General features: G+C 57.6%; 2 protein-coding genes across 9 annotated transcripts; one reads left to right on the top strand and one right to left on the bottom strand.

The window, feature by feature from the left end:
* Window positions 1-2,585: 2,585 nt before the first annotated feature.
* LRRC74B (leucine rich repeat containing 74B) lies at window positions 2,586-15,235 on the bottom strand. 4 transcript variants are annotated; one of them, XM_074606358.1, is made up of 10 exons: window positions 15,143-15,235; window positions 14,765-14,907; window positions 13,184-13,316; window positions 11,633-11,839; window positions 9,507-9,616; window positions 8,820-8,935; window positions 7,981-8,059; window positions 5,870-5,965; window positions 4,595-4,738; window positions 2,586-2,648 (listed from the first exon to the last, which is right to left on the bottom strand). In XM_074606358.1, exons 1-10 carry the CDS (start codon window positions 15,201-15,203, stop codon window positions 2,640-2,642), a joined length of 1,098 nt encoding a protein of 365 aa, XP_074462459.1. In that variant the 5' UTR covers window positions 15,204-15,235; the 3' UTR covers window positions 2,586-2,639. The 4 variants fall into 4 exon arrangements, with proteins under 4 accessions (XP_074462459.1, XP_074462457.1, XP_074462458.1 ...); XM_074606356.1 differs by lacking the exon at window positions 2,586-2,648 and adding an exon at window positions 2,689-4,393; XM_074606357.1 differs by lacking the exon at window positions 2,586-2,648 and adding an exon at window positions 2,963-3,478.
* Window positions 15,236-16,012: 777 nt separating this feature from the next.
* On the top strand, window positions 16,013-26,670 carry P2RX6 (purinergic receptor P2X 6). 5 transcript variants are annotated; one of them, XR_012589764.1, is made up of 13 exons: window positions 16,017-16,192; window positions 16,303-16,447; window positions 16,644-16,715; window positions 20,849-20,924; window positions 21,626-21,719; window positions 21,997-22,077; window positions 22,853-22,994; window positions 23,196-23,305; window positions 23,796-23,889; window positions 24,054-24,188; window positions 24,910-24,975; window positions 25,653-25,730; window positions 26,241-26,670. XR_012589764.1 is itself a non-coding variant. In XM_074606367.1 (12 exons), exons 1-12 carry the CDS (start codon window positions 16,056-16,058, stop codon window positions 26,277-26,279), a joined length of 1,134 nt encoding a protein of 377 aa, XP_074462468.1. In that variant the 5' UTR covers window positions 16,013-16,055; the 3' UTR covers window positions 26,280-26,670. The 5 variants fall into 5 exon arrangements, 3 of the variants coding, with proteins under 3 accessions (XP_074462468.1, XP_074462467.1, XP_074462466.1); XR_012589763.1 differs by having other exon boundaries at window positions 23,986-24,188; XM_074606367.1 differs by lacking the exon at window positions 24,054-24,188 and having other exon boundaries at window positions 16,013-16,192.
* Window positions 26,671-26,769: the final 99 nt, after the last annotated feature.

Below are 26,769 nucleotides of genomic sequence, written 5' to 3'. Positions count from 1 at the left end.
CGCAGGTGCATCCCGAGTCTGTTTCGGAGACAGCGCGATCACGGGTGCCGTGCTGAAATACGCAGGCACCGACCCAGTTGCACCCTTGAGCCCTGTTCACGCTCCCGGGAGGAAAAGGGGAGCCCCAAGCACTGGGGGGGGGGGGGGGGATGGGCTGGCGGCCGGGAGAGAGCAGCTCAACGTCCTAATTACAGCTCTTCCCAGCCTCGTGTTTCTAAATTATCCCTCCTCCTTGCCCCCCCCACCACCACCTCAGCTCCGAAAGCGGCACAGAGGAGCTGCAGGGCTCGATTAAGGCTGGCTGTAAGTAATCCTCTCCTTATCCCTGCGATCCACCCCTCCTCCCGCAGATCCAGCCCCAGGATGAGGTAAGCAGCGCGCTCCATCCCCGAGATGCTGGCGATGCTGTGTCTGCTCCTTCCGCCGGCCGGAGAACGGCGAGGCCCGCAAAAGACGGCACCAAGCCTGGCTCCTGTTGTCCCCTCGTCCCTCCAAGCCCTCCCAGCTGCCCGTGGGGGGTACCCAGAGCATCGCGGGAGCGCTCGTCTTCCTCTTTCAGAAGCATTTTGTGTCTCGGCGGTGCCTGCGACCTGCTCTGGGCCACGGCTCGTCCCTGCCTCGCCGGGCAGCGCAGACGTTTTCTAACGAGGTGTATAAGCCTACGCATGAACGACGCGGCCCCATCCCAACAGCAGAGGCTTCTTTCTGACAGCAGAACGGTCTCCAACCAGGCAGCCGCAAAAGGAGAGTAAATCTTCACCACGTGCACAGGAGACGAGGCAGGAAGCAACGGGCTTAAGCTGTCATGAGGGAGCTTTAGGCAAGAGACTAGAAATGCTCCCGCACGGCAATGACAGCTTTGCCCGCGAGGTTACGAAACGTGCGTTAGATGCTGTTGGGAATGGGCCGCAGTGAGCTGCTCCTTCTCCGGAGCGAGGAATAGCTGGTTTGTCACCGTCCCACCTGCCCGGGCTTCCCTCGCTAGACGGGAAGCATTTTAAGGCAGCATCGAACACCGTGGGCCCCAATCCTCGCAGGGACGAGAGGCGAGGCACCTTTGTGCGTGGCAGCACAACTCCACACCGGTGGGGGAGAAGCTCTGCATGCCCCGGCAACGTGCGCCGGCAGCCCAGAAACCCCCCCACAGCCTGGGCTGCATCCCCAGCAGCGTGGGCAGGGGGGTGAGGGGGGGATTCTGCCCCTCTGCTCCGCTCTGTGAGACCCCCCTGCAGTGCTGCCTCCAGCGCTGGGGCACCAACAGCAGAAGGACACGGAGCTGTTGGAGCGGGGCCAGAGGAGGCCCCGGAGATGCTGGGAGGGCTGGAGCCCCTCTGCTGTGGGGACAGGCTGAGAGAGCTGGGGGGGTTCAGCCTGGAGAAGAGAAGGCTCCGGGGAGACCTTGGAGCCCCTTCCAGTCCCTAAAGGGGCTCCGGGAAAGCTGGGGAGGGACTCTGGAGCAGGGAGGGGAGCCATGGGACGAGGGGGAAGGGGTTTAAACTGAAAGAGGGGAGATTGAGATGAGATATTGGGAAGAAATTCTTTGCTGTGAGGGGGGTGAGCCCCTGGCCCAGGTTGCCCAGAGAAGCTGTGGCTGCCCCATCCCTGGAGGGGTTCAAGGCCAGGCTGGATGGGGCTTGGAGCAACCTGGGCTGGTGGAGCACCCGGGGCAGGGGGTGGCACTGGATGGGCTTTAATGATTCTACGATTCTATGATAATATTGTATAGGAGATGAAAGCGTTCACGAAAAACTTCTCATTTGCGCTGGGGGAGAAGCGAGGAGTCATGGCGCGGGCTCCTCTGCCCCAGCCCTGCCTCCAAATGATGCTTATTAGCAGCTACTACAGCTAAACCTTTTGTGATTGCTACGGAACTTACACCAGAAGAGTTTCATGTGGAATTAGGCAGCGAGCTTCCCTGGGGCGTTAGTGCTCATTTTCCAGAAACAACCAGGCAGCTGGAGAAGTCCCAGAACACTGCAGGAAAACGCGCCGGCTGATCCTTCAAGAAGGCGAAGGGGTGCGAGGACATTCAAGGCCTCAAAAGGACGCTGATCAAAGTGAGAGCTGCCGAAGAATTAAAGAAAAAAAAAAAATATCATTAGCGGCAACTAATATGGATTTGTGTAAGCTCTGAGGCATAGCGATACCAGCTGGGGAGACTGCCCGGAGAATTGGGAATAACCGATATTTCAGTGTAACGGAAATAACAGCTCTCCGCAGGGCTCTCCATGTGTCAGCTCCTCACGACCTTCGGTAGCAGCTGCCAAAGCACAGCAAATCCCTACGACTTCACACACGCAGCCCCCTGCGGGCCAGCTCCGGCTGCCCGTTCCCCCCACCTCCCCGCAGCCCCCCGCCCCGGGAGGGCAAATCCTTCCCCCGCCATCCTGCCCGCGTCGGGAGCAGGGCTCCGTCTTCCCCAGCCGCCCCCCCTCGCTCCTCAAACCCGCAGGACAACTCGACATTCGACATCGACATCCCCACCCCGTTAGCCCGAAAGGCAGCGCTGGCTCACCTGGTGTTTTTAGGTTCCCAAATGGCACATTGGTAGATTTATTGAGCTTAAAAACACCCAGCTCTGACTCCGGCGACCAATGAATCGCTGAGTGTCAAGGCAGGGGCAAGTGGATCTTCTCTAGTTACACCAGCTGGTGAATAAGGACAGACTTGGCACGTAAAGTATTTTTTACCCACCTTATTTTTTAATACGATTTTCATTTGCGTCTCTGGAGAGCACAAGAAGGGCTAGGGGCAAAGGACATAACCGAAACAATGAATGGTGACTAAATATTTTAAAATATAAGTACTTAGGCCGATTTAGATCAATCCCTGTAACAGCTTCTGTGGTCGATACCCAAATTTTTCATCTAGAGACCGAGGGCGTGTCGGGACGGCTCTGAAATTTCTCGAAACAACCCAGACGGTTGAACGGGTTGAATGGTGTGAACAGACAGGTGTGAGTCCAAGGCACTGACAGTATTTATTAGACACGTAACTGTAAAATAATTTGCGCGTTTATAGGAGAGACTCCGTTAGGCAAGCCGTAACTGCGTAGAGTTCTTTGCAAACACAGAGGCCAAACCTCGTCTTCTGCTGAGAACTGACGCGAAGTGCAGTTTCCCTGGTAGGCACGTTGAGCAGGTAAATGAAACACAAAAGCGAGCGGGGGGACGGTAACGTTTCCGTTCCAGGGAAAAAAGCGTAAGGCAAAACGCAGGGCAGCGGCCAGCTACTCTGGAAGGAGACTGGCAGAAGCCGTTCTTGAAATCGTGGCCCCTGCCTTCGCAAGCTGCCTCCTCAGGGAGGTGTCAGCGCGAGCGCTGCCTGGCTGGCTGTCCCCCGACCCCCCCGTCGGTCGGTGTGTCAGCGAAAGAGGAAATCGAACCCAGCGCGCAGTGACGTGCCTGGGGCTCGCCTCGCCGGAGCCGCGGATAAAGCCAAGATTGTTGCAAGCGCTTGGTCAATGAGGTTGGCCAACCTTTGAGGGAACGGAAGGCAATTGTTTGTGCAGGGCCACAGCTAGGTTAAGGCAGCGCTGCGACGCCGCTGGGGTTTGCTGCCCCCCCGACTGCCCCCAGCCCGAGACAGACACCCAGAGCTGTTTGTGTGACCATCCTTGGCCCCTCTCCCAAACTGCAAGAAACTGCTGCCACAAACCACTTCTTCACAGAGACCAGGAGAGGGAGAGTTAAGCCGGGGAGCTGCGAGTGCAGACGTGGCTCCTGCACACTGCTCCTCAAGGAGCTCACAATTCCCCCCCTCTGCGAATCACGGTGCCCAGGCGTCCCAGAGACCGTAGCAAGGATCCAGTGGATTATACCGAGATCACAAGAAAACATCTCAGGGAGGGTAAAAGAGTTACAGCCCATATGCTGTTGTCACTGCTGAGCTACCACTGAGTGCCTGTCCTATTTCCAGACAACTTGCAGCATCCATCCTACGTCACGCTGACAAAAGCAAGAGCGCACATCAAGAAAATAACGCCTGTCATCACCCAGGACAGGGGGCCTACTCTGGAGAGCACGGGCTCCACCTAAAGATAAGAAACTGCAGTAGGAAGGAGCTAAAAATGAGTCACCAGCGCATCTGACAGGTAACTCCGCAAAGGCAATCCCGGCTGCGTAACACGGCCGGCGCGGAAAGCGCCTGTTCACAGCACATCTCTGGGTAGGACTTTCCTTCCGACAGAATAAGCGCATTGTCAGGCCGCACAGAGCCCCGCTGCGGTGGGCTATGAACTCAACCACCACCAGCAGCTACGGCACGTGATGTTCTGACAGACAAATGTCCCTACACACAAAGACGGTGATTAAAAAGGAGCCCCTCGACTCTCATCCATGAGGATGCTCTTGCACGTGCTGGAAGAGACTCAGAGCTGGTCGTAGCAGAAATCCTAAAGCGAAAAGACAGAAAAACTTGCAAGTACCAGCAATAAGGAAATGGCCAATATTTGCACAAATCCTGCCTTAGCACGGCCCTGGCAAGTCCTTGTGTCATGGGCTTGGTGAGTGGGACTGGGGTGTCAGGCAGACGTGCCGAAGAAGCAGCCCCAGAGAGACTCGCGTTAAGCTACTGCAGCCTGGGAATTACCCACCACTTTGGGCAGAGTCCGAAGCTCAGCCTTCAACTGGCTTTTCCTCCGCAACTCCGTGTTTCCACCATGTCTGAGAAGAAGATTTGGGAAAAGTCTTTTCACAGCATCGCACAGCTCTGCAAGCTCTTTGTCCACAGGGATGTCCTAGAGGGCAAAATCACTGCAGGTAAGTGAGCATTCACCATCCCTCTGAAAACTGCAACGTATTCTCTGCTCTCTCAACACAAACACAAAATCCTGACACCGGGTTGTGAGATCCGGGGGCTGTTAGCCAACACCAGCACATTACGGGTAGGTATGAGAGCCAACAAGCAGCAGCGTCCCACTCCCAGGGCAAGAAGCCGAAGAGCTAAAGCGATGGCGAAGCAGCACAGAAATCAAAGGACGACAGGGGTTTTCACGCAAGCTCCTCACTGCACTGCCAAAAACCAGTGAGCTGAAGCGGATAAAGGTGGAAAACAGCACGTCGAAAGCAAGCAAACAAACAAAGACCTGGAGAGAAAGTCAGGACAATGCCAGGATGGATAGTAAGCCCAAAAGAACGGTCCACAGGAAGAGAAGGTAAAGCAGCTGGAAAGGGGGAGGTACTGGACAGGCATTGAACGGCAGAGGAAAGTTCAACATTTGAGGGATCACCAGGTCTCTCTTTAAGGCAGAGGTCCGAATGGTTCATAGCAAAGGGTTACAAAGAATGAGATTCAGCTGATCAAAGGCTGGTGACTGCAAGGCAACTGTTTCCTCTGAGCTCAACATCACAGTCTCTCTGTGCGGTCCATGGTGACACAGTTAATACAGAGCTAAGCTGCAAGTGTCCCCATCCTCAAGCAGGCTTCCACACTTTGGTGTGTTAATTCTGCCTTAAATACCATTGATTAAATCTCCATCTTCTATGAACAGATCTTGTCTAATCATCTCAGACATAGTCACCGACCTTGTAAATGAGCTAGGCAAGGCAAATCCCTCCTCAATAAACAACGCAGTAATTGCCTTAGAATCATAGAAGGCGTTGGGTCGGAAGGGACCTCTAAAGGCCACCTAGTCCAACCCCCCTGCAGCAAGCAGGGACATCTTCAACTAGATCAGGTTGCTCAGAGCCTCATCCAGCCTGGCCGTACAGAACGTACAGACAAGTGGGGGGCCGTTCCCTCCATACACGGCCCTCACTGGGCAGCAGCAAGGCCAGGGCCAGAATCCCTCTGGCAGACCTTTGCTATGCATACACCACACGTTCAACCTCTTCCCTCCCTCCCCTCTTCGTTCTGGTCTAACACTTACCGGCAAGTCCAGGATCTCTACACCAGTGCCAGGATTTGCCCGTAGAGCTTTGAGGACCCCACAGCAGCCTTCACTCTGCATGGGATTTCTGGTCATCTGCAGGTAGGAAAGAAACAGCAGGAGGATACGTGACATGGGATTTTTTGTATCACAGAATCACAGAATGGTTGGGGTTGGCAGGGACCTCTGGAGATCACCCAGACCAACCCCCGGCCAGAACAGGGTCACCCACAGCAGGTGGCACAGGAACACGTCCAGGCGGGGTTGGAATGTCTCCAGAGACGGAGACTCCCCCACCTCTCTGGGCAGCCTGTGCCAGGGCTCTGCCACCCTCACAGCAAAGAAGTTCCTCCTCGTGTTTAGGTGGAACTTCCCATGTTCAAGTTTGTGCCCGTTACCCCTTGTCCTGTCCCCGGGCACCACTGAGAAGAGCCTGGCCCCATCCTCCTGACACCCCCCCTTTCAGTATTTATAAGCGTTGATAAGGTCCCCCCTCAGTCGTCTTTTTTCCAGACTAAACAGACCCAAATCCCTCAGCCTTTCTTCACAAGAGAGGTGTTCCAGTCCCCTCAGCATCTTGGTGTCCCTTTGCTGTCCCCTCTCCAGCAGTTCCCTGTCCCTCTTGAACCGGGGAGCCCAGAACTGGACCCAGCACTCCAGGTGCGGCCTCCCCAGGGCAGAGCAGAGGGGGAGGATGACCTCCCTCCACCTGCTGGCCACGCTCTTCTTGATGCCCCCCAGGATGCCATTGGCCTCCTTGGCCACCAGGGCCCACTGCTGGCTCATGGGCATCCCGTTGTCCCCCAGGACTCCCAGGTCTCTTTCCACAGAGCTGCTCTCCAGCAGGTCACCCCCACCCTGTCCTGGTGTGGGGGGTTATTCCTCCCCAGGTGCAGCACCCTGCACTTGCCCTGGTTGAATTTCCCCAGGTTTCTCTCCACCCAACTCTTCAGCCTGGCCAGGTCTCTCTGGATGGCGGCATGGCCTTCTGGGGTGTCAGCCACCCCCCCCAGCTTTGTGTCATCAGTGAACCTGCTGAGGGTGCGCTCTGTCCCTTCATCCAGGGCACTGATGAATGTATTGAAGAGGTCTGGCCCCAGCACTGACCCCTGGGGAACACCGCTCCTCACTGACCTCCAACCAGACTCCGTGCCCCTAATCGCGACCCCGAGCTCTGTCTTTCAACCAGTTTTCAATGCACCCCACTGTCCCTTCATCCAACCCACACTTCCTAAGCTTCCCCGTGAGGATGCTGTGGGACACCGTGTCGAACGCCTCGCTGGAGTCAAGGCAGACACCACCCACTGCCCGCCCCTCGTCTGTCCATCCAGCCACGCCGTCATAGAAGGCTGTCAGACTGGTCAGACGTGATTTCCCCTTGGTCAATCCATGTTGAGTACTTCTGATAGCTTTCTTTTCCTCCACCTGCTTTGAGATGATGCCCAGAACAATCTGTTCCATCATCTTTCCAGGGATGGAGGTGAGGCTGACCGGCCTGTAGTTTCCTGGGTCTTCCTTCTTGCCCTTTCTGAAGACTGGGGTGACACTGGCTTTCCTCCAGTCCTCAGGCACCTCGCCTGTTCTCCAGGACCTTTCAAAGATGATGGAGAGTGGCCCAGCAATGACTTCTGACAGCTACCTCAGCACGCGCGGGTGCATCCCCCCAGGACCCTTGATCAGTATGATCCTCGACAGTACCAGTGGTGCCCAGCGGGTGAGACACCATCCGGATTTACTTCAAGCGCCAGTAACAGCGGGCCGAGGGTGCTCCAGCAGCGATCCCAGTGCCACCCACCGTGCCGAGCTGGACACCGCTGCTGCAGAAATCGGGTGCTATCCATGCTGCAAGACACAGCAGGAAAGGCTGCAGTTCACCCAGTGGTGGGCTCACAGAAATCTCTGTTCATCAAGGAAACTGCTGGATACAAGCCCTCTGTCCTAATGAGAGCATGCTCCAACCAGGGAAGCATGGGAAGAGACAGGCTGGGGCAAGCAGCTCCCTGATTTTGCTGTGGCCGTGTTCTAAGGGGTTCCAATCCGGGACATATACGCATCAGTGATATTTGAATATGCCTAAGAGGCTCCAATACCTTCCTCGGAAACTTACTCACGTTCAGTTTTTTCAGAGTCTTGTTTTCTTTCAGGCCAGCTGCAATGTGCAGAGCTCCTTCCACCGAAATACGGTTGTTTCTAAAAACAGACAAAAGGCACGCTTCAGGCACCGCGCTGCAGGTTTTCCGTATCCGCATCGCTCAGGCGAAGGATGCGCAACCTCCGGCTTCATGAAAACATGTTATATCCCAAGGGAATTCAGGGCCGCTACTTCTACAGCTACACGAAATGAGGTCGTAGCGAGGTGGGGGTTGGTCTCCTCTCCCGAGTAACAGGTCCCTTCCAACCTAGATGATTCTATGATGGTAACTAAACAACTGTATTTGGGAGGCTGGAAGCGGTGAGGAGTTGCCAAACCCCACAGGCGGACAGAGGTGAGGCTGACACAGCTCCATGCCCCGGTACGTGAGGCTGCCCGTGTGCTTCCAGTCGGCGCAGACACAACCGTAGGCAACACACGCGCAGGGCTGGCCACACAGATCGACACAGCCTGAAACACCCAACGTTCACACCTCGTCCCTTCTCTATTCCCATGCTTGTTACTCCCCAGAGCTCCTGGATCCCTTCCCTCGCCCTTGGTTCCTCCCCTAAACGTCCCCTCACGGGCCTCGTGCAATCCCCCAGACGCTGTTCCCCTGCGTCCCGGAACACATCCCACAGCGCCTTGGCAGCGACCCCAAGTTTAAGGAGAGGAACTGGGATTTGGGACGAGACCAGCAGCCTTCTGCCTGGGGCACCTACTGCTCTCGGCAGGTAGGCGATCCAAACGGCTGCCGCAGGCTTTGCCCACCTCTGCAAAACGGGAGCAAACGCGCAGCGAGACCAGAGCCTGCCTCACCTCACGTTGAGCTCTTCCAGCACGTTGTTGACTCGAAGAGCCTCCCCCAAGGCAGCCGCCCCACTGTTGCCAAAGCCGTTGTAGGAAACATCCAGCACTTTGAGGAACACGTTTGCCTGCGGTATGACAGAAAACGCACAACCAAAAATCTCCCTGTCAGTTGACACAACCTTGTAGAAATCCCCTCTCTACGGACTGCTGTCCTTTCTACCCTCCAAAAAGCGGCTGGAGGCTTGCTGCGCTAATGCTAGGACGGCACGTGCAATTTGCGTTGCACAAGAGGTGAAATTAAATTACTTCGGTGGCTCCCTTCGGCCTACGAGGCTGGAAGAACTGTTCCTTATTTTAAAGAGAAACAATTTGCTTTCAGTACAGAAATAACTGTACATGGAATACAAAACAATTTCTGTATTGATTTCTGAATCAGAAGCGAAACAATTCAGAACGTTCATTGTGACTCTAACAAGGGAAAGAACTAGAAATAGAGAAATGAAAATATATGCAATCCATCGATAGACAATGGATGATTTTACTGTCTTAGTTCCAAGATCTATGTGATCCCGGCTGGACAAGCAAGGGCACAAGGCGAACAGCACATCATGGCGTTCAGGCTCGTTTAAACTGATACAGCTTCAAGTGAGTTTGCAGAATTTAAACCAGGAGAATTTAAAACGGACAAATTCCTACCCCCAAGCCTTTGGCCAAGGCAGCTGCCCCTTGGCTATGGAAATGGTTCCAGCTGATTTTAAATTCTTTTAATCCAATGTTTTCTGCTATCGCCATTCCAAGAATTTCACCTTAAAAAAAAAAATACATGAAGCCAGTTTAAGAGCTAAAAGGATTAAGTTTAGGAGTTAAAAGGAAGCTTGGGTTAGTTGAGGTATTTCCCTGCAACGGTCTGTATGACCTCCGGGCAGGCAATTAAAACCACAACATATTATTTTCTTTTATACCGCATTCACCAGAAGGTGTTGGACAATGCAGCACACGTGTTCTCTGACCACGGGTTGCAAACGCAGCAAAGAGGAAGAGAAAATCCAATCACCGTATCACAAAGCCCGGCCCTGCTGCGCACGCGTGGAGACCCGACTGCACAGGCTCCTTCTCCGGCCAGACGGGAGTCTGGAAGCTGACACCGAGCAACCAAGTACCTTCCCGCAGTCCCTCACCCTTCCCCAGCGCTGGCCTCCGGCCACCTGAAGCCTGCTGGGCTGTTCTCCTGGCACAGACGCCAGTTCCGCTCTCCTTAAGCCCTCCCAGAGCTCCTGCGCCATTAGAAAATCCGAAGAGGTTTCCTCAGCAAGCATTCTGCAAGTTTCCAGCAGGGCAGGAAAGAAATGAGGTTGTCAACCAGCACAGAAGAAAAGGAAGCCATCGCCACGCTTGAAGGCCAGAAGACTGGGGCGAGCTGTTTGACTGTAAAGGCAGCAGGAGGTGAGCAGGGTAGGGGCCGGGGGCGGGGGGAGAGAAGCAGCCATCGCGGCCTTCAAAAGCGAAAACAAGGGAAAAGTGGAACAGCTCTGGGAAGGAACCAAGTGAACGGCTGGTGTGTTCCTGGTGGCCAGAAGAGGTGAGGATTATGGTTGTTTCCTCCCCTGCGAGCCAGAGAAGCCCGTGGAGGATCTTCAAAGGGGAGGCTACAGCAGGTGAGACGGGCGGTAGATTAAGGGTTGTAAGGCAGCAGACGGAGAGAAGGTGGTGGATTTTTCATGAAAGACACAACCAGGGGAGAACGCGGATCTGACAGACAGAATGGGACGCGGCACAGGAGAGGAAAAATTCAGTATCTCCCTTTTGGAGTACGTACCCATCACAGACCGTGTTGGAAGTAGAGGGATTTGGAGCGCGGTTGTAGGGTGAGACCAGGAGCAGGGAGAAGATTAGTGAACCTTCAGCCTGGAGATAGTAGCAGAACCCATGGCTGGGGCCGCCCAAGGACAGCCACAGGCGGAGAAGATGAAGCATGTGCCAGTGAGGTGCAAAAAGGAGATAAGCATAAAGGTTGAAAAATCCGGGATTAACAATGAGGATGATTAACATCACGAGCGTTCTGCAGGAGCGGACGGTCAGGAAGAATGGGTGGGGGAGTTCAGCTCGGCACAAGTGTGCCTGGTGAAACCAGCACAGGCTAAGGCCCGGAGAGCAATAATGAGGTTTCATCACATCACACAGCATCACAGGAGCGCTGTGAATGCAAGGATGTCACAATTAAATAACAGCGTGCTTAAAAATCGAGAGCCAAGAAAAAAGCAACGTGCATTAACGAGGTCGAGACCAATAAGGACATGGAAATGACGCGGCCAAAGCAACCAGCAAAGGAAGTCTCCAAACCGCAAGCTGTCAAGGGTGGCAAAGTATCAGGGAAGCACAACCGCCTGCTTGTTCCACTCTCACGCTCTCCCCTCGGCAACTGCCGTCAGCTCTCGGTGACAGGGAGACGGACAGAAGGACTACTGGCAAACTCTGTCCCACTGGGGTTTTCCCGCTCTTATTAAGCATTTGACGCACCCGTGGAAGCTGAAATAACGATCAAGAAAAAAAGCAAATGATAGCTCAGTGAAAGGAAGGCCATCAGAACTTGGGAACGAGGGAGAACAGCGGAAAGAGATAGATGTAAAGCTTGCGGTGCTGTAAGGCACAGAATGAAGATGAATAGCTCGAGAGTGGTTTTGCCTAAAAAGAGCCAAAAAGATTTTTGGGGAAACCGAAAATATTAACCGACCCTGCTCTCCAAGGGTCTGCGGCTGGCAAGCAACTCGTTAAGCCACATTGCTAACTGCCGTGGCACCCAAGGAGCAGAGACAGCGCTTTACCTGCTTTGTCACCAAACAGATTGTAACTCAGATCCAGAGTTTCCACTTTGCTGTTTGCTGCAATGGCATCCGCTAAATACTTTGCTGCGTGATCATCAAGTTCATTTCCTGAGAGCTGGAGGGACACAAGCGTAGTATTTTCGAGAAGCATAGCGGAAAAGGCCTTAGCTCCTTCAACACCCAGTTTGTTATCAGACACATCAACAGCTGAGGAAAGAAAAAACATTATCAGGTCATCAAATCCCATCGTATCGGCACCTGACCTCTACACTGCAGTGGCAGAAGCACTGCCAGGCTCGTAAAATAAGAACGATGAACCCAGTCTAACGCAGTTATTTTAGCAGAAACGATAGAACGTAATGTTTGAATTCACAGCCTGTCCCCAGGATAGGCTCATTCACATTTTGCCCCATGAATATGGGACATGAAAGTGCTCCTTGTACATCCGTGCTTCCCGCTCCAGGCACAACCTACGCTCAGCTAAGTTATACCGGGACAGGGAGAGGCCGGGAAGTGGCCTCTCAGCTCCAAGCCAGGGGAGATTCGAGCAGTAGAAAGCCATGACGGCCCGAGAAATGTCTGTGCTTGACCACTCGTCGATTTTGGAAAAACTGAAGGAGTATAAGGCGTGTCCTACTCCGCCGGGAATGGTCTGGGCCCACGATAATTGGCATAATCCAGATGCAGTGGCAAGTCGTATTACTACCCTCGCGAAGGAGCGAAAGTTGCGGTTCGGTAAAGGAAAAGCGATAGTGTGTGCGGTATTAGGGGCAGCACCGACTGCAGCCCAGGAGGACAGACACTTGACCAGGAAAACAAGAAGGAGAGAAAATAAAATCCTTGCAAGAGCAAATTGAAATTTCGCAAAGTCAGTTAGCCGCTGAGCGTAACACCACTCAGCAACGCCGCGCGGCTCTGTCGGACGCCCTGGACCGAGAACAAAATCTTACGGTCCGAACTAGAGGAGAGTAAACAAGAAACCCATGACCAGACAGATCTTAACCCTTTCCTGGATAATGAACCAGGATTTACAAGTCTGGCAAAATTGGCCAATAGACCTTTGTATCCAACAAAGGAGTTAGAAATGAGCCGGAAGATTTTTTTATCCTGAAAATGAGGAGGCATCGTTGAGACCTCTGATTAAGACAGAGACTACCGATAATGGTCAGGCAGGGGGCGGTCCCGCAAGTTACCACCCGAACGATACCATATTCAGTGACTGCGTTATCCAAGATTCAGGAAAAATACACCCGCCTAGCAAAAGAGACTGAGACAGAGTATGCGCGGAGGGTGTCACTGACCGGCGGAGACCGGATTTTATTGTCAGAAGAGGAGGCACAGGGGTACTGGGGGCCGGGGGTATTTTTGACCCCTGACGACCCGAGACAACCAGGGTCCTTAACCCCACGAGCTGGGTATTGGGCAGGGGGGTTAAATCCCGTGGAAGGAACGAGGTGACCCAGGACTGGTTAAATCCCCAAAGAAGGCAGCACAATTTCCTCCTCTACAGCAACGCGCCTACCAGAGGAGGGCAGACAAAAGGAAGCAAACCTGAAATGCAGCAGTTTTCTTTCAGCATCTCCGCAACTGCAGCCGCCCCTTCTCCCTGCAGCCAGTTGTCACTGAGGTCTAACGCGAGGACAGAGGTATCGACCATCAAGGAAAGAGCTAAAGCCTTGGCACCCTGCAACAACAAAAAAACCAAAACAAAACAACACACAAACAAGCCAAGACCTCAAAACGGGTCATTTACAGTTCCACTGGGTTCACAAAGCTCTTGTGAATGTTTCTGTTTCAGCTCCCCTTAGTCTGGCAGGGCACCGGCGGGGTGGGGGGAGGTTCACAAAGCCATCAGCAGAATGGTGCAAAAACAACCCCCTTCCAAAATCATTTAAAGCTGGGCTGGGAAAGCAAACACTGGACACGGTTTAAGGACATTTCATTTCCGTTATTAAGAAATAAATTTCTCCTTCCATAAAAAATGACGACGAATACTTCTAACTGCCAATGTTCACGTGGCAGAGGAAGAGGAAAAGGAAAAGGTTCTGGCCCGCTGCGCCTTGACGATGGACCTCTCTGGACATGGCTTCTAGCTGGCAGTCTGTGAGCACAGCCACGGTAAGCGCCCCTTTAGTTTGCTGCTCTGAATCCCGGCCTCGACATTTAAGAGGCCTGTGTTGCGCCAGTATCCCGCTCCTTGTCAGCGGGGATTCTGAATTTCAAAAATATTTACAATTAAACAGAAGTATGGCAGTGACCTTGCGAGTATTCAACAGATACTGCAAAATCAAATTATTTTCGCCAGCCTCGGGGATCAGACATGGGAAAACAAACTGGAAGGGGACCTCGGAGAACTATTCCAGACAAAATAAACTCAACAGAACAAAAAGGTTTATCACCAAAAATTACTATGAGAAGCTGCACCCTTTTCGTGGTCCAAACTACACATTTCCAAAATGCCATGCCCCGTGAAAGCAGCTTTCATGGGTGCGACTACCTGACACGAACCACTGAGTGCATGTACAAAAGGTTCGTCATTTCTCCCTAAAAATATTAATTTAAAAAATCTGCCATACCCCAGGGGAGACAACACACTCTCAGGAAAAACGCTCAGCCCGAGAGGGAAAGAGGGTAACGACACACCCGCACATCCCACCCTCCCACCTCCCATCCCGTGTCTGGGGAAGGAGACGGCTCCCGCTCCCGAGCCCGCGGCTGAGCGATGGCAGCGCCGTCGCCAGAGGGAGGGACGCCCGCCCCGGGGTGTCAGGGGGGGCTGCAGACCCCTCCGACACCCTGCCGGCAGACCCCTGCCGCTCGCCGAGCCCCAGACCTCCTGTGGCCTTAACGCTGGCCCCTAACTGGTGTCTGAACCGCCAGCCAGGCGGGCAGAAAAGGGTCCTCGACACGTTCTTGACGTAGAAGTCGGGTTGCTCTGACACCCAAAGGAGTTACAACAACGTTTTCCTGAGCGGGAAAGACAAAACCGCCAGTGCCCAGCTTGGGGTGTCTGCGCTGGTTTCTGGTTCTGGCGAGGGACCACAGCGCGGCGTGCCGGCGGGGGGTCTGCAGCCCCTCCGACACCCCGGGGCGGGCGTCCCTTCCTCGGGCGATGGTGCTGCCGTCGCTCACCCGCGGGCCCAGGCCACGGTGCCGCAGGCTGAGCGTGGGGCCTGATCTGCGCCGCAGGAGGCCACGCGCCGGGGTCACGCCGCAGGCCCGGCACGCAGCCAGGTACCGGCTCTCTCCTGCCAGGCCGCCAGCGTCTTCCTCGCCTGCGGGGAAAGAGCGTGGGGGAGCGTTTCACCGAGTGTCCCACAAAGCCCCAGCACCCACCGCCTTGTCGCTGCTCCTCCACCGCCACCGCGGGGACACGGCCTAGGCCAGGCGCTGACCCCCGGGCCCAGCGGGACAAGCCCGGCGTCACCCTGCACCCACCCCGGGGACACCGCCCGCAGAGCCGGGCAAGAGACCCCCCCACCCAGCCGGCGGGGCCACCCCAGGCCGCACCCGAGCTCGCCCCGTCCGCGCCGCTCCCGCTGCCCCCCGCCGCCGCCGCCGCCATCTCCATCCCTGGCCCCGGCTCGCCGCGCTGCTGCCATGGCGACGGAGCGCGGAGCGGACACGGGGCGGGGGGGGGATGCCGAGCGGGGGAGGGTGGGGCTTCACCGGGGAGGGGCGGGGCTTCACCGCGGAGGGGCGTGGTTTGGGAGCGGAGGGGCGGGGCTTGATCGCGACTGGGCGTCGTTTGGGCCAGAGGGGTGTGGCTTAACCGCCGAGGGGCGTGGTTTGGGTGCGGTGGCATGGTTTGACCGCGGAGGGGCGGGGCTTAACCAGGGAGCGGTGTGGCATGTGGGGGCGGGGCTTCGGTGCAAGAGGGGCCGGGCTTGTGGGGGAGGGGTTTTTGTGTGGGGGCGGGGCATCACTGCAAGGGGGCGGAGTTTGTGGGGGTGGGGGGTGTGCGTGGAGGGGCGTGGCTTGAGAGCTGAGGGGCGGGGCTTGACAGCAGAGAGGCGTGGTTTGTGGGGGCGGGGCTTGTGCGCTGGTGGGCGGGGCTTGTGCGTGGGGGCGGGGGCTTGTGCCTGGAGGGTCGTGGTTTAACAATGGAGGGGCGGGGCTTGTGGGGGGGCGGGGTTTAGCAGCGGAGTGGCGTGGTTTGGGCGAGGGGCGTGGTTTGGGCGTGGGGGCGTGGTTTTGCAGCGGAGGGGCGGGGCTTGTGACCTGAGGGGCTGGGATCAGTAGCGAGGGGGGCGTGGTTTGTTTGGGGGCGGGGTTTGTGACTGAGGGGCGGGGCTTCGCCGCGGAGGGGCGCGGCTTGTGGGGGACTGGGCTTGACGCAGGGGGGCGTGGTTTTGGCGCGGAGGGGCGGGGCTTGTGCGCAGAGGGGCGGGGCGCGGCGCCGTTCCCGCAGTCCCCGGCTGCCATGGCGGGCGCGGCGGCGGGCGGTCCCTGTGACGGGCTGCTCGACTACAAGACGGCGAAGTTCGCCCTGACGCGGAACCGGCGGATCGGGCTGCTGCACCGCCTGCTCCAGCTCGGCGTGCTGGGCTACCTCTTCGGGTAGGGCGCTCCCCTCCCGCGGCCGCCGCCCGCTGGGGCCCGGCCCTCCCGGGAACGGCGGGGCGGGCCGGGGTGCCTTCAGCGCCTCTCGCCCCGCTGCCCCTCCGCAGGTGGGTGCTGCTGGTGCGGAAGGGCTACCAGGAGAGCGACCGCGCTCCCCGCGCCGCCGTGGTCACCAAGCTGAAGGGGGCGGCGGCGGCGGGGGGCGCGGGCCGGCGGCTGTGGGACGCAGCGGAGCTCGGCCGGCCCCCCCAGGTACGGCCCGGCCCCGGGGGTGGGGTGGGGGGGAGGGTGTGTGCAAAGCCCTGTGGTAAAACCCTTGGGAAAGGCCAGGCGAGGTTAGCGTTGTCCGTTATAACGCCTTAAAAAAAGGCAATTCCTGTGTTGTTTCGCTGCTGGGGGGTGCAACGGCGTCAGTCCCCCCCCCTGAAGGCGCCTTCTCGCTTCCCAGGGAGAAAACGTGCTGTTTCTGGTGACCAACTTCATCGCCACAGCAGAGCAAGCCCAGGGCAAGTGTCCCGAGGTGAGTTGGCTGCGCTGGTCCGTAGCCCGGCGCTTGGGGCGGGGGGGGGGGGTTCGGTTCGTAACCCCTGTCAGCACCGTTGTGTTGGAACCCAGCGAAACCCCGTGCAAGGCCTGACAGAAAGGAAAAAAAAAAACACCTATTTATTCCCAGCAAAACTCATTCCCTCATTCGCATGGCTCTGGAGATCTTCCCGGCTCGCTTGCTTTTGCTCCGTCACACCGGCACCGACCAAGGTGTGTGTCCCAGCAGGCCGGCCAGGGTCTTGTGGTGACCAGGAGGAGGGGGACACGGCCCGTTGGGTCTCCTCACCAGCCCTCTGGGCTTCTTGAGGGGTGGGGACGCTCTGCGACCTTTGCAGGCTTTGCCCTGCCTTTGGACGAGGCACGGGCCGAGCTGTGTTGCCCCGTTGCGGTACTGCCATCCCCGGGTGACACGTGTTAACCGTGTTCCTTCTCCAGTCTCACGTATATTCCTGGTTTCTCGGCTTGCCGCTCCGTTCTCTTACCTCTCTTCTGCCATTTTTCATGCTGCTTTTCCACGCGCTCCGTGGATACCCCTGCCTTGTTTCCTTTGTAACGCCCTGCTGCGGGGCTAGTGTCCTCTCCATCTTAGCGTCCTATTTTTAGGAGGAATGGAGCACAAGTGCAAGGTGGCTTCCCAGCGCTTAGCAGTACGTGTTCTCGGGGAGAAGTCTTCCCTTGAAGGCTGGATTCAGGCCAGCCCCTCGACTGGACCCTGCTTGGCAGGCAGGAGCAAATGTCTTTTAAGCAAAGTCACGGCTGGCACCTCGTGCCCGAGCCAAGCACTGCTTGTCCTAATGGTCCCTTTGGCTTTTGCGGTGCCCAGCCTCCTCCAGTTCAGCCCGTGCCCCAGGCTGCCGGGCTGGGCTGCTCTCCAAACCCCGCAGACTGTGCAAGAGGAGGGGGCGACCCCAGGGTTTGGGTCGGGGAAAACGGTGCTGATGATCCTTCTTGAAAATGTTGAGAACTCCTAAAGCACGGATGGCCAGGAGGATGTGCCAGAGAGCGCTCCCGGGCTCTCTCCCAGGCAGCCGTGGGCGTCTCTGGATGCTTATTTTTGTATTGTGCAAGGCAAGGGTACAGAGAGAACAGAGCATTTCATCCCGCTACGGTGCCGTGGGCGTCCGCGTGCCCGTCACAGCCTTCACCCCGTGCTGCTCTCCAGCAGCCTCTCAGCTCCTGGCTTTGGAGCTGGCAGCTGATATTCGTGTTTGGAAAGCTTTGAAGATTTAGCAGTGACAGCTTTTGACTTCGCAGGAAGTTCTGAGTATTCTCCGTTAACCAAAATATTCTGTCCCTGGCAGACCAGGGAAAAGTCCGGCTGGGGCCAGAGGCAGCACCCGAGCAGAGGTCGGGTTGTTTTAGCAGGTGAGGTCTGTGTTGAGCTGTGACTTACCTCTTAGGGAGACCTTTCGGTGTTGACCTCAAATGCTTTCAGTGGTTGGAAACCCTCTGCCTCTAATTTGCAGGTTAATGAAGATGAAGAAAATAGACTTAAAGCTTGGGAGGCATTAGTCGTACAGTGCATCCGCTCCGTCCGGGTGCAAGCTCTGGGGCTAAGGGGCCATTTCACTTAAATCATGGTCCTTGGCACATCCAGCTGTGCTCAGCTCTTACGGGTCCAGATGCCGCTGACGGATGCGCTCATGAGCAGTGCTGGTCCCGGCCCCGAGCAGCGCAGGACCGCGTCCTAAGGGGACGAGAGAGGTGATGGATTTTTGGGAGGAGAAGCCTCATCCTTCTTTGCTCACGTGTGATGCTGCTGGTGGTTTGCTCTCCGAGAAGGTTCGCTTTGCTTCCCGGCCCCTGGCACGTGGCTGCACAGCTGTTGAGGGCCGTGAATCGGCAATTGTTTCTGCTAAGATTAACAATCAAGTCATTCTGTACCCACGTATTTGTGACTACAGAAAGTAAATTCAAACCTTTCAGCCCTGAGGTCCCACGCGTTTAGGCACAGATCTCTGCGGGTAGTACAGGCCCGTCTTTGCTGCCCCTGTCTGAAATCGCCCCTGTCCCAGGAACACAAGTGCACTGAACCCGGAGCAGCCTCGGAGCTCTGCGGTGAGCACCCTGGGGGATGTCTTCTGAAAAACGTGTACCCGGTCGCCTGCCTGTCAGGAAGCCTGCACTGAATTCCTGTCGTGTCCCAAACCTGCCGTTCTTGGGCAGGTTCCTAGAAAAAAAAAAAAACTTGTTACTCCCGATTTTTCCCGAGCTTTTAGACCCTTACACAGCCAAGATGCGGTGATGGTTTCGAGAGCTTTAGGAGCACAGATCCAGGTCCCCATGAGGGCTTTTAACCGAGTCTAGATCTCTCCGCTTCTCTCACAATGCACTGGTGGCACATGGAACCTGGTTTGGATCATCCCTGTGGAAAATGCCGGCACCCACAGTATTTTTTTTTTTTTTTTTTTTTCCAAGGCTCAATTCCACGAAAAATTGGGTACAGGAGGCTGAAAGCTTCTTGGTCAGGTTTTAGGTTTTCTGTAACACCATCAGAGACTTCAGTACCTGAATTTCTCCCGAGGTTCGCAGCTTGCATGCCCTGAACGCCCAGAGGTGTCTGTCTGCCCAGTGGCACTTGGCGTGTGTCTTGTTACCTGGACTTGGGACGGGACTGACACACTCGCCAGCAAAGATCTGTTGTCCGGGTCCTTCTGGAGGCTGAATCCGTGACATCTGATTTGAATCCAGGACGACAAAGCGCTCTCGCGAGTGCTTATTACAGCATTGCAGGCGAGTCCTGCAAGCTACAAGTGGGCCATCGGTGGGGCTGAGGGGCATGAATCCAGTAGCCACCCCTCTCCAGCAGTCAGACGGGACTCCCCGCTCCCTCCGGTAGCTCCGTGGGCTTGCCCTTAGGCATCCCCCCCTTACTCCCGGGCCCCTTCACCTCCTCGCTGGCTTGTCCGGCCCCATGTTGGCTGAGAATCCCTCCTGCGCTTGCTGGAGCTGGTGGCACCCAGGGGCATGGACCTCTGCCACCAGTGGTCCCACTCCAGCTTGTGGCACTTAGACCTCCACGTGCACGTGCGGAATAGAGCCCCTCGGCCAGGAAAATAGTTAGGAATGGAGTTGGTCCGAGGACAGGGTAGGCTGTGCTGGTGATGTTCGGGGCAGCTCTTTACCTGCAGCCAGTCCTTTGCAGCCTTTTAGCCCTCTATTTTCCGATGTTTGTTCCTCCTTGGCTCACCTAGATCCCTCCCTTTCCCTGCCTTTTCTTCCTCCCCTAAACATCTCATCCCCTAAATATCCTGTGCAATCCAAAAATGCTCTTCTCCTGCATCCCATAATGATTCCCATACCGCTAGGCTCTGTGTGTGTGTGTGTGTCCCCGGCCCAAAAGTGCTTCAGGGAGCAGTTCCTCTCAGCTCATTACGGTGGCTTTCGCACCTGGAACTGGTGTGAAACTGGAACTGGTTTCACTCCTGGGACAGCTCTGGGGGGCCCTGGCAGAGCCCCGCTTCTTCGGACTCCGTAACTGGGGTTTCTCCACCTGCCTTTGGGCCTCCGTGTCCCTCCGGGCTTGGGGAGGTGGGTTTCCAAGGGGCTGGTGACTCCTGCCGTGGCTCGGGAGTACCTGGGAAAGGTGTTATTCCCATTCCCCCACTTGCCGTCGTCTCTCTGGGTTTGAAGAGGAGCTTTTTGCTGCTCCTGGCCGGAGTGAGGGTGAAGCTTTCCACACCTCTTGTAAAACTTGTGTTACGCTGTATTTAGGGTCTCTTCAGTCCTTTCCCGGGCGGAATCGTGGTGGTGATTTACAAAGCGCTTGATGGGCTCTGCCGTTAAGGCCCTCCCAAACCCAACGGTGCTTGTTCCCAATCCCAGCCGAGGGGTCCGAGCTATCTCCTGAGGCTTCCTTTGCCGCCGGGGCAGAGGAGGTGAGTGCCCCAGGGAGCGGAGGGACCGGCGGGAAGGATTGTCCCTGGAGATGCCTCTCTCCTCGCTGGCTGGGGGCTGCCCGGCTTCTGGACGTGGCGGGTGGCTTCTGTAAGCGCTGGGGACGTGCTGGGAGAAGCAGGAGCGGCAGCGCGGAAGTGGGAGTGAGTGACGGCGTGGCCCGGGGCGGCCGGGCAGCAGGGTGAGAGCGCTTCTCTCCGTCTCTCTCAGAGCCCCTCTGTTCTCGACGCGGCGTGCGGGGAAGATGCGGACTGTCCCACGGGAACCCCAGTGCTTCGTGGCAACGGTACGCGGTGTTTTGCAAAAAAAAAAACAACCACAAAACCCATAAAGTCATTTAATTCCTCGTGCTTGGTGGCAAACGGATCCACAAAGCGCTTGGTGAAGTGCTCTCCAGCCGTTTATTCTTGGCAGAACCTTCGAGCGCCGTGTGGCGGCCGGGCGGGCAGGCGCTGCGGGCACAAGGCGCTGCCGCGGCAAACCCGGGGTCGCTTTGGTTGCGGTGCTGGGACGGGAACCGGTGTGCCGTGTGATGGGCGGGTTTTCCTTTCGTAACAAAACCCGGCTTTTATTTCACGCTCAGGAATATTAGCAGCCCCCACGTGAGTTCAGCTGGCAAAGGGTATTTATTGCAGCTCTGGGAGGTCGGTTGCCAAAGCTTTGGCCGGGGTTGGCGGGGGGGGGATTGTCCCAGCCGGTTCTGTTCCCACCTGGGGAGCCACGGGGCAGGAGAGGCTGCGGCTGGACGGACAGGCGCCGACAACGCTTGTCTTTGGAAAACAGCTCCTTGCCCTTCGGCCTCAAGGGAAGGTTTCACAGGGAAGCTGTTGGGTGGGGAAAACACCGAAGACGATTCCAGCGTCATCTTTGTGGCTCAGGTTGTGAGAAGGCCAGAACAAGCCAGTGGCCGCTATCCCGGCAGGGGAGCTGCAGAGAAGACGTTTTGAAAACTCACAGTAAATGATATATACCTTGTCTTGTTTCTAGGGATAAAAACTGGGAAGTGCGTGATGTTCAACGCCACCCATTCCACCTGCGAGATCTACGGCTGGTGTCCTGTGGAGAACAACACCCTGCCCAGGTGAGGCGCGGGGCGAGGGGACGGCGGGCGTTGGGAGCTCTGGCGCCGTCCTTCTGTGTAACCAGGGGCCTGATCACACTCGCCCGAGGGGCAGCCGGGCTCAGGGAGGTCTTTGACGTTGGTCTGCTGGCCGGAGAACTTCACGCAAGAGCATTTCTTGCAACTGTCCGTTGTAGCCAAAGTCCCAGGATGGTGGAAGCGACTGCCGAGCGAGGGGGGACGGGGATGTGCCTTGGCCGCTGTGCAAAACTTGAGTTTGTTGGTGGTTGTTTTCCAGGAAACCTCTTCTGGCTGAGGCGGAGAATTCCACTCTCTTTATAAAAAGTACTGTCCACTTCACCAAGTTTAACTTCTCCAAGTAAGTGTGGCGCTCCTCCAGCCGGACCGTGCCCGCAGCCTGGTCCAGCCCGCGCGCTGAGCTTCTCTGCCGAGGGGCCAAGCAGCCATGAGCCGCCCAGGCTGGGCGGTGGCTCGGGCAGTTGCCGTTCAGGGTAGGGTTTTCAGGAGAGCGCCGGTCGCTTCGGCGGTACCTGTGTTTGCAGATGTAAGAGCAGTGGGATGGGGAGCCCTTGGAGAGAGAGATCGGTGTCCGTCTCCCTGCCTCGAGCACGGCAGACGGAGCTGGACGAGGCCAGTCGTTCCCAAGGGCTCACTTTACCCCGTATATTTTTGCATTTTAGTCCCTGCAAAATGGTTTCCGAGGCCCAGTGAAGGGCTGCACTGGCCTCCCAGCCCTGGGCATGCTGATGGCGCTGCCTTAGCCTGGCGGAGACGTGGCCTGGGGCGGCCCCTGGAGCAGTAACTCAAGCTGGGTCGTTGTGTCTCCCGGCGGTGGGAGCCGGGTGCCGGGAGAAGAAAGGAGAAGCGCAAAGGCAGAGGTGGAGGAGAGGAGCTGGGCGGGGAAGGACCATGGCGGGTGCTGTAAAGGATGATAACTCCACGTGGGGTTTCGCTGGGCCGGTTTCCTTCCCCCCTCTCTCCAACTGAGGCCTTAGGAGAGGCAATGACCGTATCCCCCCCCGAAGCGGGAGCGTTAGCGGTCCCACAGCAGCAGGAGAGTGTCCTTTTCGGGGCTCCCTGACCTCCCCCACCCCCCTCCACCCGTGACAGCTCCCCCTCTCCCTCCGTTTCAGGTGCAACACTTTGCAAACCGATGACCCCACCTATTTCAAGAGCTGCACGTACCATCCATTCTTCAAACCTTTCTGCCCCGTCTTCCGTGTCCGTGACATGGTGGAGGCAGCTGGAGAGACCTTTGGAGACCTCGCTCTGCTGGTACTTTTTTTTTTTTTTTTTTAATTAAAAAAGTATGGAAGATGACTCCAAATTCCCCAAGGATGTGGGGCAAGGGGCGGGGGACGGGACTGCCCCCTGAAATGCGAAGGGGATGTGTGACCTGTGAACATCTGAACAGTAAAGAACTCGGCAAATCTCTGATCCCTGGAATTTCTCTTGGAATAAAATGTGTTTTTTCAGGGGGGGAGCATCGGAGTTCGCATCGAGTGGGACTGCAACCTGGATCGCCCCGCTGCCGAGTGCCAGCCGCGGTACTCCTTCAGCCTGCAGGACAGGGGGTACAATTTCAGGTGAGGGTGCTGGGACGGTGGCCACCACGGGCCTGCGCGTTGAGCACGCGGCAATTGTTCGGATCCCTTTCGATGCTCTGAAAGGAGCAGCGGGGGGCCATCGGGACATGGTAACTCGGCGCAGGGTCTGTCGGTCCCGGGGTGCCGTGGTAGTTCCCACACCTTGTAGCTCTGCTCTGTTTGGAGCTGCAGAGCCTGAGGGCAGGGACATGCGGCTGTCCTGCCCGCGCTGACCCCGAACTGGGCGCACTGGGTGCTCCCAGTGACCCCGGCTGGGTGCCGAGTGGCTGCCGATGCCCGGCTGCTGATGCCGAGCTGGTGAGTCGTGGTGGCACGTGCATCATCGCCCACGTCCCAGCCCGTTGGACACAAGGTGTGCGCAGGCACACGGTAGCCCCAGGAATCGCCCGCGGTGCTGGCAGCCCTGTTCCCTCGCTGCCTGCGCGGGGCCACCGTGGCTTTCTGAGCCGCGTCCGATCTCTTCCCGCAGAACCGCCTCCTACTTCTGGGACTCCCAGCGACGGCTCTACCGGAACCTGCTGAAGCTCTACGGCATCCGCTTCGACATCTCCGTGCTCGGCCAGGTACCAGCTCCTCTGCAGACCCCGCGTGTGCAGTCCTGGCAGCCTCCTCACCGGGGCTGACACCTCGCACCGCTTCCCTGCTGCTCTCTCCTGCAGCCAGCCCCGTGGCTTCCCGCTGCCGTCGCTTCTCCCCCGCCCTGGCTGAGCTCTTCACCTCTTCCCAGGGTTTTCCAAGCAGAGCAGGGAAAAATGGTCTCTCCCATTTGAAGAGAAGCTTCTTGGTAGTTCCCTGAGCAGGGAGGCTTCCCTCGCTGAGGATCTGACACGGGTGTTGTGACGTGCTGGACCCTGTAGGCGAGGTGAGCTTGCCTGGGCAGAGGGCCTCTGGGCGTCCCCGTGGGTCTCGTGGTGGGAGCACCCTGCAAAAACACGGACAATTAATCCCTTCTTGATTAATTGTAACCTCGGAGAGAAAAGGCACGGGCATGACTGATGCCGCTCCGCGCAGCGTCACTGACAAACTCGGTTCTCAGCTGTGCAAGATGGAGCCTGTGCTGAGGGGACTTGTCACCCCAAGAGATGTCCCCAGCTGGCCTGTCCTGCTTAGCAGTGGCCTTTTCCCCTGAAGAGGGCAAAGCACGCGGTGCAGGACAGGGGACACCACTGCTGGGTAGCGAGACCAGGCCCGGGAGGTGAGGAGCAGAAGGGGACAGCCAGGAGAGAGACAGGAACCGAAAACTCTCTCTGCCCAGAGATATCAGACTCATTTGGGCAGAGGGACGTGTCACACCGGGGCCGTGTCTGGTGCTCGCTGGGATGTAGCTCTGTGGGCGGCAGCCGCTGAGGTCCTGCGGCAGGAGGGGTCACAGAAACCTCAGCTGCCTCAGCCCCTTCTTTGGCAGCCGCAGGGGTTTTGGGTCAAGGCCATAGCAGTCAGGTTCCTACAGCTGAGCACGGAGAAACGGTCCCGGTTTCCTCCGGCACCTCCCTGGCTTTGAGCACGCTGCCCGGCAGGGCTGGTCCCACCGCCCGCGCCGCCTTCCACCCACTCTCTTCCCCCTCCACCCGCTTTCTCACCAGGCCGGGAAGTTCAGCATCGTTCCTGCTGCCGTGAGCTTCGGCACCAGCATCGCCTTCTTTGGTGCCGTGAGTATTCCAGATACGCTCTTTTTCTCTGCTCCGTGGGTTGGGATTTGCCACTCATCCGTTGTTTCTCCGGAGTGCCTGTCAGCCTGGGAAGGAGAGGGGGGTTGTCTGGCGGGGTGTTACCTCCCGTTTTCCTGTTTGCTATCGTAATGACGCTGCTGTATCAAGGATCCTGAGCGCTCTCCCGGGCACATCTCCTGGAAGCCGGGTGTTTGTGTGACCCCGGGAAGGCGCGTTGCTGGCTGGTCCGTTCCAGCTGCCTCGTCCCGCAGGAGAGAGCGTCCCCTCCGGGTGTTTCTCCCTGACTGTAAGGGGAGCCGGCATCTGGCCGCAGCAGGGACAATGGCGCTGTGGCCATCAAGATGGGGCGGCCCCTTGTTAGGGCGCTTCTGCGGCTCTTCCCTTTCGGCAGAACAGGGGGGAGCCTGGGCCCCCCACCCGCCCCCTCCTTCCTCCCAGCCCCTGGCCCTGCGCCCGTGCGTGGCAACCTGGATGGCCACTAGCCTCCTGGGCAGCTGACGGAGCAGGCTGGGCCAGGGAGACCCGCCAGAGCTGCCTGGGTGGCCGGGGGCAGGTCAGGCTCGCTGGCTGCGGGGCTGGGTGGGAGCCGGGGCAGAGGGGGCCGGTGCTGCGGCAGGAGGTGTCGCCGCCGGCTGCCCCGCTCTGTCTGTCTCCAGGCCACCGTGGTCTGTGACCTGGTTCTGCTCTACCTGGATGCGAAGGCTGACTTCTACTGGAAGGAGAAGTTCGAGGAGGTAAGGATGGGGCCGCTTCGGAGAGATGAGGTTGGCGTGAAGTTTTGCAAGCGGGTTTAGTGATTTTTCTGCCCTTGGGTTAAAGCTCGGTTCCCCAGATGTGGGAAAACCCCGGCGGAGCAGTTCTTAGTCTTCGCCTCTTGGGCCTGGTCTGAATCGAACCTCGGAGAGATTAAACTCGCACAAGTTTCATGGCAACGGGCTGCAGAGGCGGAGGGAGGGACCCAGCTGGTGCGGGGAGAGCCGTGCCACCACCTCAGCGCCCATCTTAGAAACCTCCGAGGACGAGAGCTCCCCCAGCTCCCCTTGAACTGGGGCTGCACCGTCCTACTGTGGGGGGACTGGGGGCGGGAAGGTTGTTCCTAATGATCGATCTCAAATCGCGAGTGGAGTTGGAGGCCTCCAACAAGGCATCTGGTGGTGTGGGGCTGAGCAGGGCGGCGCAGGACCCACCCCCCTGGGCTGCCCCCTTGTCTCTAGGATGCTAAGATGCCCCTCTTCGTTTCGCAGGCAAAACCCCCCAAAGGTGAGAGGGAGCCCGCGGCCTAGGGACAGCGGGGACCGCGCCACCACGAGCATCCTTCGCTCTGGAGCGACCTCCAGGTAGATGCGACGGGGGCCACGGCTGCGGCCCCTGTGGAGGCGGCCCGGTTCTCCTGAGCCCAGCGTGCGCTGCTGGGGGTTAGGGTCTGCGTGTCCTGGAGGAACAGCAGCGGAATTTCTTGGCTCCTGGGGCGCAAAGCCATCCCCTGACCGGCCGGGGAGCCAGCAGAGCCCTGCCGCGGAGCTGCTGGGGGAACCAAGCGCTTGCTGAGAAGCAACCGGCCCCAGCTCGCCCCGGGAGGCTTAAAGCACTTGGCGCTTCGTGTTCTAGGTGGCCCTGGGTCTTATTTCCCGTGAAAAACGGGGGGTGCAAGGAAATAAAGCTGTTGAGAAAGCAGGGGGGGGGCTCTGCTCTGTCTCTAGCCCTGCGGGGAGGGGGTGGGCGAAGGTTTTGTGGTGCCGCTGTTGCAACTCGCAGCACCCTGCGTGCTTCCAG

This window comes from Larus michahellis, chromosome 13, assembly GCF_964199755.1.
Source record: "Larus michahellis chromosome 13, bLarMic1.1, whole genome shotgun sequence".
Lineage (NCBI taxonomy): Eukaryota > Metazoa > Chordata > Aves > Charadriiformes > Laridae > Larus > Larus michahellis.
This window is presented reverse-complemented; position numbering and strand designations above follow the sequence as displayed.

Bases quoted from the DNA above. Each gene is read 5' to 3' on its own strand.
- P2RX6 (XM_074606365.1), top strand. From the start codon at position 16,056: ATGGCGGGCGCGGCGGCGGGCGGTCCCTGTGACGGGCTGCTCGACTAC. The intron at 20,925-21,625 runs GTACGCGGTGTT...TCTTGTTTCTAG, and splicing joins CCCAGTGCTTCGTGGCAACG to GGATAAAAACTGGGAAGTGC. The intron at 23,306-23,795 runs GTGAGGGTGCTG...CTCTTCCCGCAG, and splicing joins GACAGGGGGTACAATTTCAG to AACCGCCTCCTACTTCTGGG.
- LRRC74B (XM_074606355.1), bottom strand. From the start codon at position 15,203: ATGGAGATGGCGGCGGCGGCGGCGGGGGGCAGCGGGAGCGGCGCGGAC. The intron at 8,936-9,506 runs GTAGGAATTTGT...GTCATACCGCAG, and splicing joins CCTTGGCCAAAGGCTTGGGG to GCAAACGTGTTCCTCAAAGT. The intron at 8,060-8,819 runs GTGAGGCAGGCT...GTCTGTTTTTAG, and splicing joins CTGGAAGAGCTCAACGTGAG to AAACAACCGTATTTCGGTGG.